General features: G+C 37.3%; 1 protein-coding gene across 2 annotated transcripts in view; it reads right to left on the bottom strand.

Annotated features, from left to right (window-relative positions):
* The window catches only part of LOC124949996 (sodium/potassium/calcium exchanger 3), a 10,572-nt gene that overhangs the window by 220 nt on the left and 352 nt on the right, over window positions 1-10,000 (bottom strand). The window contains exons 1-8 of one of the 2 annotated variants that reach the window (XM_047496007.1): window positions 9,212-10,000; window positions 3,414-3,587; window positions 3,103-3,290; window positions 2,695-2,929; window positions 2,476-2,607; window positions 2,192-2,407; window positions 1,992-2,093; window positions 1-1,509 (exon numbers count right to left, since the gene is read on the bottom strand). The exon at window positions 1-1,509 is cut by the window's left edge and continues 220 nt beyond it; the exon at window positions 9,212-10,000 is cut by the window's right edge and continues 226 nt beyond it. In XM_047496007.1, coding sequence (XP_047351963.1) covers window positions 1,166-1,509; window positions 1,992-2,093; window positions 2,192-2,407; window positions 2,476-2,607; window positions 2,695-2,929; window positions 3,103-3,290; window positions 3,414-3,587; window positions 9,212-9,251 — 1,431 coding nt within the window. In that variant the 5' untranslated portion in view covers window positions 9,252-10,000 and the 3' untranslated portion in view covers window positions 1-1,165. The remainder of the gene's footprint in view (window positions 1,510-1,991; window positions 2,094-2,191; window positions 2,408-2,475; window positions 2,608-2,694; window positions 2,930-3,102; window positions 3,291-3,413; window positions 3,588-9,211) is intronic. The other variant, XM_047496008.1, reaches the window with a different exon arrangement.

Below are 10,000 nucleotides of genomic sequence, written 5' to 3'. Positions count from 1 at the left end.
GTGTATAGGAAGCGGCAGTCTTTTCCACGCTCTCGTTCCTGTTGAACGTGCGAGTGGTAGTAAATCGGTCCTCTTTCGACGCTCTTCTCTCAATCCCTTTTTTTATTCTTTTTTCTTTTTTTTTTTTTTTTTTTTTTTTTACTTTTTCTTTTGTATAAAAATGAAAAGGCTGTTTTTCCGTGGACCGTGGAAGGATTTTGATGAATGCAATTTTCTTTAGGAGTGATAACTTTTGAATGAAGGAGTAGAACTGTTAGGAAATAAGACGATGTAAAGAGAGCTTTCGATAGATTACTTACAATTAGTTTTCGTTAACTCTTAATACTCTTACTTTCTAACTTTGGTCGGAATTAGCTCTTCGCACTCGAGCGACGGCGCTTCGAGGATCGTCTACAACTGTTTTGCTTATTTGGCGTCGGACATTATTAGTCTCGCGTACAAAAAGCGCGTATCGTCAAAGCGCCGTGAAAATAACGAGAGAAAGAGGGATTAGAGAAAGCTAAAATGATATATATATATATATATGATATATGTATATATATATATCATTTGCTAAAGAGAGAATGAGATTACAAATGCGAAAATATGTGACGACTGTGCAAAATAAAAACGGAGAATAATGTGAGATAATGTAAAATGGCGACATTGGTTGGTGGTTATGGTGGTTATGGTGGTGGTAGTAGTGGCAACGGTGGTTTTTCCTCTAAGGAATTAACTTAAAACTCGTTAATCTACTTCCGACAAAGGGATGGATAACCGGTAAATAGATAAAGAGATAGAATTAAACAGAGAAAATGATAGAGAAAGATAAGAATGGCGTCGTGAAACCGTATACAACAAATTGTTTTATCACGACGATATTAGGAGGAAAAAAATAGAAATAAAAATTATATATATATAAATATATATATATATAAATATATGTATATATATATATATATATATATATATATGTATATATATATATATATATATATATATATACACGCACGGTGAGACCATGTGACAACACTGTATATGGGAAATAAGCACTCCCTCGAACAATTATTATCATATCGCACACGGATATCACGTATCGACGATAGAGAAAACCCGCGGTACTTTTAACGTGTAATCGTGTACTCGGAGCATCGTAGATCTCCGTTCATCCTTCGATCGTCGCCGATCATTTGACCGTCCTCTGACAAGTTGGCAGATTAACCATAAAGAATACGTTGAGCTCTATCAAAGAGGCCAGGATTAGGAAGACCGCGTACATACACAAACAAGCGCGGCCTACTTTTCTATCGAGTTGAAACTTATTTGAAGCGAAGGCAATGTAGAGTAACATTAGCGTCGATAGTAGAGATATGGCGCTGTACTCGAGACCACCAGAATTTATGCTGATGTAATGTCTGCCAGGTTGCGTAGGCGAGAACGAAGATTTTATCAACCATGGTAGACCCAAACATAGGAGTATGTCGAACGTGTTAGAACCGATCGAATTGCTAATACCCATCGAGCCGTGTCCTAAAACAGAGAGTAAACTAATAATAACATTGTTAATTGGAGAGTTTATCGAAGGAAAAAAAAGATCAAACGTATTGATGAAACAAATAGACCTATCCTTCTTCTTTCCTAGCTTTTTTAAGAAGATCCAGAAGAAGGTATACACTTTATAAGTGGCAACTTACCAAATTGGATTCAATTGTATTCTCGAGATTAATCCGAAAGAAACCTTTTAAATATTCCTCCTTTCCCTATATCCCATCCCCAATTTTTAATTTTTTTTTATATCTTTTCTTATCAATATCTTTTGTTTTTTTTTTCTTTTTACAAAGATCTAGAATTATATTTTTAATTTTATCTTGATGCTATAATCTCTCTTGGATGTTAAATTTATATATAAGGAATAATATAAGGAAGATATAAGGAAATATTAGAAACAAGGAAAAGAAAAAAGTGGGTCATCACTCTTCGAATTACCCTACTATTTATCTTCTTTTACGTACCTTGTTTCGCGACAATCACGCTCGAGACAGCTTCCGGTACGCTAGTACCAGCCGCGAGAAACGTGATACCCATTACCGAATCTGGTATCTTCAATGTATCTCCTGAAAATAGTGTCGTCAAAATTATGTGAAATTCAAACTATCTCGTTATCAGCTCTCTCTCTCTCCCTCCCATAATCAATTCGAAAATCAATACTCACCGATTATCGTGATCATCCATGCAACGACATAACTCAATGAACCGATCCAAATGATGCACATGAGGAACGTAACAGGGAACCAATTTTTAAATCGTGGCTTTTCGCAATCCGGTATTGTACACATGAAAATTAGATGAATCGGCCAAGTCATGATCCAAGCTGTCTTTCTGATCCATCCGCCTCGTGCAGGCCATACCAACAACTCGTATTCATAATCTAAAAGAATAAATATAAATCACAGGGTATATTATCGAGATATTTTTAAATTTTTACGCTCAACTTACTCGGTTCGGGATTTTCTTCCTGTGCTTTGGTTCCACCATTTTGCAAAGGTACGTCTATCGTTGCTATTTGTTCGACTCGATCGCCGGACGATTGAAGCTTATCAGGTCTGGGTAAATGAATCTCATCAGCATCTATTCAACGATATTCAAATGAATTTAAACGATTAGCGGATTAAAAAACTTTGATATTATATATATTCTTTTTTTTTAACATCGTACCAGTTGCGATATGGCAGTCGGTCGAGAACTGATCGTTGTTGGTGCGAAATCTCGTACACCGTTGAAATGATTTATCCCAATACATGACAGCGATGTAAACTATATAAAGTAGGACCAGGGTGAGAGCCTCGTACCACTCGACGCGTTCGTCGTGTATGATGCATATTAAAATGGCGACGGTTACACCGTAGGCTAGGCAGTCCCTGCTAACGGGCCACCAATCTAATGGGACAACCTGTATGAAGTACGATGTCCCCCCCCCCAAAAAAAAAGAAGAACAAAAAGGAAAGAAAGATAAAGGAAGAGAGAGAGAGAGAGAGAGAGAGAGAGAGAAAGAGAGAAAAAGAAGAAGAAATGTATTAAGCCTCGAATTGGAACGAATATATTTGATTAAGAATTCGTCTTTACCATTCCTGCGCCGATCCCACAGCAAGCAGGAACAGCAAGAATATTGAACACCGCCGATCCGACGATAGTTCCAACTCCGATGTCACCTTCGGTAATGAAAGTACCGATCGCGTTTACGAATAATTCCGGTGCGGACGTCGCCGCAGCCATGAACGTCGCACCAGCTACGTCCTTTGACATCGATAGTGCTAAAGTACATAGAAAAAGAAAAAAAAAAAAAAGAGAAGAGAGAGAGCAAGCTCGTGTTAAGAAGGATTAATAAACTTTGTCGCCTTGGACTTTTCTGTTGGATCGAACAATTTTATACCTACCGTGACATATTTTTTCTACCGCAGGTACAAAGAATTTATCGCATACGACTGCTAGTGCGATAAATAGATAAAGGGACACTATTACGTGCACAACGACGGCACCGCCTTGCCTCTGTGCCTCGTCGAACAGATCATGTGGAAAATCTTCTATCGCAGGTGGTGTGCAATTTATACCTGCAACAGAATATCACGTGTCCTCTCTTGGCATTATACAAATGAGCCGTAATAACCTGCCTATTCTCTCGTTTCTCTATAGATTCACGAGCTTATCGTGTAAAATTATATTATGGTTATCATAAAGAAAGAAAAGGGGAGAGAAAGAGAAAGAGAAAGAGGGGGAAAGGGGAAGAGTAGAAAAACGGAGAAGGGGGAAAGGGAGAGAAAGAGATATTAGTTTTCTTCGATACATTCATTTTACTTCTCATTTCGAATATACGATCTCGTGTATGTACTTTTTTCTTACTTTAATAATACTTCCTTATAAAATAACGAATACGTACAAATGAAACGTAGAGATTTTAGTAAAAAGAAAAAGAATAAAATATATATCCTAATTAAATTTTAAAGGAAATCCGAGATAAACGTTCTGGGTAGTGAAATATTTTACGTGACCTTGTGATATATATATATATATATATACATACATACATACATACATACATGTATGCATACATGGATACGTACAACTGGAAAGATGGACCCAACGATGATCGCGAACACGATAATGGTTCTCTCGAGTACGTCACGACATGCGAAACACAATACAAGTGCAGGTATTTATTTCAAGTTCTATTCTCCCATTCGATTGGAGATATGTATGTATCAGATATACTTATATCCAAGTTAAATAATTCAACGATCGTTTTGCTACTTGAAAATATAGGAAAACATTTTCGCGAGGACGATCAATTCGTGAGCGAAGATAGCTAGCTAGGTAGGTAGATAGGTAGGTAGATATGTAGGTAGATAGGTAGGTAGATAGGTAGGTAGATAAATAGGTAGATAAATAGGTAGTGCGAGTTCGTGTTGGGTCGTCGGACAGGAGGCGAGCAGCAGCACGAGCCATTTAAATCGTATTGTAGCCGACTTGTAATTATTATCCTCGGCGGTACTGTAAGGGAAAACGAACGGATGTTCCACACCCTCCATATTTGCTACTCCGTAAAATACACGTTGTACTTACGTAACGCGCGTGAAAACGCATCGAATCTCGTACATGAAACAGGAGCTTGGACATCAAGTTCTGGTTTCTTTTATTTTTTTCTTTTTCTTTTTTTTCCTTTTCTTTTCTTTTCTTTTTTTTTTTTTTTTTTCTTTATCAACGACATGATATATTTCAAAATAGATATATGTAAGTATGGATAATAGGATTAATTTAGAACACGTGTCGATTCTAATCCATCTGTACGAGATTGTCGTACACAATGATTAATGTGAGAATTTGAGCTTAATGTGAGAGTTCATATTGAAATGTGGTCAATTGGATTGATTTGAAAAGTGAAAGAAAGAAAGAGCGTGGTATAGAAATAGAATGATCTTGTTTGTGTCGTCTTAGATGACATTACGAATCCCATCGAAAGGACGCAAAAGCATTTTACGTGGACGAGTAAGGTCCGATAATGTGCAAACACGTTAGCACACTGTGGTGTTGTACTTACGAGCCATCAAATTGTGCATCGTATAGCGTTAAGACGGTGATACGCCAAGTAGGAAACGTCTCGTTAAGGTCAGTCATTAGTTCAATTTTACGAAAGCTGCGTGTCGTGGAATTATTTGGCAAACAACCTCACGTGAGAATGTCACTTTGGAGAGCTAGGGGTGGAGAAGAGAGGGGCAGGGGGTAAAAGGATGAACATTATCGTGACAATTCTTGTAATAGATCGTATTTACGAATATAGGAGGAGTATTTCGCGAAGGAAAAGACGTTTTCATAACGATTTCGTAAAACTTTCGAAACTGTAAGTTTTATCGTTTTACGATAATTTTCTTAACGTATAAATAAAGATGGGAAAAAGATCGTAAGAATTAATTTGTACGTATATATATATATATGTGTGTGTGTGTGTGTGTGTGTGTGTGAACGCGTACGCGATTGTTTTTTAATGAAATTACAAAGACAACTGATCGTAGATTTAATCTCTTTTATTTTCCTTTTTTTCCGTTCTTTTTACCGTTTTTTTTTTTGTCCTTTCTTTCACTTTTTTTTCATCTCCTCTCGTAACGATCAGAGATCATTATAAATAAATAACGACGAATACAAAGATTATCACAGACATGTGCATACGGGGAGTTCGTTCGCATGTGTTCGCCCGCGGCCGCACGCTCGCGCGCTACACGGTAAGCGCAAATGGGACACAAAAATGTCGGAGTATGTTCTCGGGCTATTTTAATTTGCAGGGGTCAATTGGCCGGTCGGTCGCGGCCGGTCGGTTTGTTTGTTTGATTCTTACGAATGGATCAAGATCGAAGAAGAAAGAAAGAGCGAGAGAGAGAGAGAGAGAGTGGACGGGGAGGGAGGGAGGGGGAGGAAGATTATCGAAAATGACGAATCGCATCCGGCTCTTATATCGATTTTCGAGTCAACCTATGAAAATCCTACACGTATGTAATTCGATACGATGGATTTCTCTTGGGATTTACGTTCTCGAAGGATATCCTTCGAAGATTTATTTTCTTTCCCAACACGTTGATCAGCTCGATCGCTCTCTTAAAACTGACTTGGTTGATTTTTCTTTTTTTTCTCACTCTCTCTCTATCTCTCTCTCTCTCTCCCTCTCTCTCTCTCTCTCTCTCTCTCTCTCTTTCTTCACCGATCTTTGTTCCCTCTAGAATAAGGGTCTAATCTCCGGGAAAACTTTTCGACGTATATTAGAAGTAGAAAATAATGAAATTTTTATTAAGTATTCTAGATTAATAGAACCTTATGATCGTTCAACTGGTAGATTGCTGAAGAGCAATCAATTATAGAAATGTAAGAGTAACTAACAAAAGAGAGAGAGAAAAAGAGAGAGAGAGAGAGAGAGAGAGAGAGAGATGGTGTAGAAAACATAGAATCACGTAAAATGCTTTTCGAGTAAGTATCCTTCTCCCCTCCTCTCCCATCTAAATGCCTACGTCATATTGTCGTAAAACTTATCTAGAAAGAAAGAAAAAATGGAATTTCTCAAATTCTTTTTTTTGTGTGCAAGATGGGGGATGACGGTAAGATGGGGGAAGAAGAGGGGTGGCAGTGACAAAAAAATCTCGTTTTCTTTTCCAGCTTTGCTCCCCAGGCGTCGTCGTAAGCCTACTGGTGTTGTAGATGTGGGCGTATTGGTGACTCGTACCGGTTATACAGCTATGTGGTTGATGTGACTTCCTACCGATTAAGCAACCTAAAGAAGTTAAATTGCTCTCATTCAACTGGCCAGAGTAGATGCCATTCATGCCTAATGTACGTCGTATAAACTAGATATAACGCGGCTGGACAACTCGGCCGGTCTCGAGGGTCGATCGCTGACCGAAGACCGTCGTCGCCCGGGATCATTTCTTTCTCTCTCTCTCTCTCTCTCTCTCTCTCTCTCTCAAATAAAAAGAACAGAGAAGATGAAGAAGAAGAAGAAGAAGAAGAAGAAAGAGAAGAAAAAGAAGAAGAAGAAGAAAAAGAAGGAGGTGAAATAACGATATGTACAATACAACGATAGTTTGAACGAGGGTCGGACCAGACCGAGAAAAACCTTTACTCTGTACGAGTCTAATTGATTTTTATCGAGCTTAGGTAATTATTAAGAGTGCTTAATTCGCGCTTAAGGCCTCACGTACGTGAGGGCCCCTTTCGAACGATCGTCGGGTTAATACGCTAATGACACCACCCCCGCCAATCCTCGTCTTTTCTTTTTACCGATGCCGCCGGCATCGTTACGATACTATATTCGAACCGTGGTACCACCGAGAGTTCTCAACTAACACTACTGTATTCGTGTAGAGTCACCGTTTTCGTCGTTCTCTTCCATCGTCGTCGTCCATCACACCACCACCGTCACTATTCTTTTAACATCGTTCAACGTCGTCTCAATATCCTTGTCTTTCTCTTTTTTTTTTCTCTCTTAATGACCGTCAATGTCTTCCATTTCTTTACATCTTTTCTCTCTTTAGCTTTACTTTTCTATCCATTTATTTTGTTTTTCTTTCCATTTTCTTTTCTTTTTTTCTTCTTTTTTCTTCTTTTTTTTTTTCTTTTTTTTTTTAACGTAAACATGTAAACACGTAAACGAACGAATTTTAAACGAGTACAATATTATGATATTACTGTCAGATAAATTCTATTATAAGGAGAGTTAAAATCGATCGATAAATAAGAATACGTAGATGGGAATCGACGTATTCACGAGCTTCGTTCTTTTAATGATAGAAAAAATATATTAACCCTAGAAGTTGTAAAATTTGATATACTTAATACCTCGTTAAGTTATATCATTGAGAAATGGATTTGCGTTACAGCTTCAAGTTACACTTTTGCACTTTCCTTAACCGGAGAATCTTGAGATTCTTGTTTCATTTATAAAAGCTTCCCTCTGTCTATTTTTATTTCTATTTTTTTCTCTCGAAATCTCGAAATCTCTTTCTATTTCTATTAATTTCTCTCTCTCTCTCTCTCTCTCTCTCTCTCTCTCTCTCTCTTTCTCTCTCTCTCTCTCTCTGTCTATTTCTGTTTAATGAGATAATGTATAAGCATTAGAAAAGGAAAGTTTCAAATTTAGATGAGATATAGATTAAGGTTTCAAATGTGGTTTGGTAAGATAGATTGAATTCTATTTGAAAATAGATTCGAATCAAATTAAGAGGAAATAAAATGAAAATGAAGATGAAGATGAAGAGGACGACTATGACGATGACGATGATGCAAATCGGGAGCGCGTGTAGTAACTCAAAAGCGACCAATTGTCGCGAAAGCGAAGCGGTTAGGATAGGATAAAAGTGTCCCTCTAAGGGAATACTATCTTACTTTCTCTCTCTCTCTCTTTCCTTCTCTCTCTCTCTCTTTATTATTTCGTTATTAAATCTTTATTAATCCGTTTTTATCCTTTTTCTCACGATTTGCGAGAAAATAGGATATCTTTTTATTTTGAAGAAAGTTTTTTTTTTTTCCTTCGAAGAATATCGACTCATCTTTTGATTAGTTTTCGTCGATACCCATCATATCCTTTATCTCAACGACAAAATTTCATTTTTTCCAACAAAGAAAATCGTCTCCTATAAATTCCAACGTGTATAAGAACAGGGAAATAGTTTCGTATAAAAAATCTATCGTATAAAATTGAAATTGAGAAAGAATCGATATGCGTTAATACGAAGAAATTAAAATGATTCCGTTCCCTCGGAATTATTGAAATTATTAAAATAATTTTAATTTGTGCGAATCGAAGTCGAAATCGTAGAACGAATCCGATTCTCGTCGGATTTGACAGATTTTGAAACAAAAAAAATTTGATAACAAATTTCAAAATGTCGCCATCTTTTTTTTATAATATATGTTTTCGTTTAATAAACGTTAGATGTACACTGTAATGATTCGAAAGATAAAGGATGTAAATTAAAACATGACAAATTAAAGACGTATTTTGAGAAAAGAAGAGAGAGAGAGAGAGAGAGAGAGAGAGAGAGAGAGAGAGAGAGAGAGAGAGAGAGAGAGAGTAAGAGAGAGATAGAGAGGGAAATTGTATATGCTTATATATATGTATGTATGTATGTATGTATATGTATGTATGTGTGTATAGGTGAATAACGATCGATCAAGAATGAATAATAATCGATCTTACCGTTCGACCAGGAATGAGTTATCCTCGTAAAAGTCGACATGATTCCCGGCAAAGCATATTCTTCTATCGTTAACACGATCTAACGAAAATTGGAAAAATTTCTAATATATGAAAATAAAAAAAACCAAAATGTGGAAAAGAAAGGAGTTGAAAAGGGCAACTCCTTTATCATTAGTTGTTCTTTTCACTGTGGATAAATGATTCTCCGGAAATCAAGTTTGGAATGTCATCGACAGTTCGTTAGATCGTCGTTTCAGCTTCACGATCTCGTCGTGACGATTTCGTCTCGTAACGTTTTTCTCACGCGAAAAAAAAAAAACTAAACTATCCTTTGTCGTCGTTGTTGCGCACTATCGGATTTAAGGATGGAACGGACGGGACACGAACGATTTAAACTACGTTAAATAAAGCGAATTTCTGCCGTTGCCGTTGCCGTTGTCATTCGTCGTCATCGTCGTTGTCGTCGTCGTCGTCATCGTCGTTGTCGTCGACATCGACGGCGTTTTTCCAATCGTATTCTTTCTATCTTTTTCTATATATCTCTTACTATCATCTCTACTATCTCGTTCACATCTCTGGACCGAACCGAGAAACGTCACAAACGGAAACGTCTGGATTACAACGCGCTATCTCGTATTACACGATGTTTTGCATTAGCGTTACCGTGATTCGAACGTCGACTTCTCTCTCTCTCTCTCTCTCTCTCTCTCTCTTTCTCTCTTGCCGTCTCTATTCATTTGCACGCTTTATTCCATCTCTCTCTCTCTCTCTCTCTCTCTCTCTCTCTTT

The sequence above is a fragment of the Vespa velutina genome, chromosome 6 (assembly GCF_912470025.1).
Source record: "Vespa velutina chromosome 6, iVesVel2.1, whole genome shotgun sequence".
Lineage (NCBI taxonomy): Eukaryota > Metazoa > Arthropoda > Insecta > Hymenoptera > Vespidae > Vespa > Vespa velutina.
The sequence above is the reverse complement of the archived record's forward strand: the minus strand, read 5'-3'. Positions and strand labels throughout refer to the sequence as shown.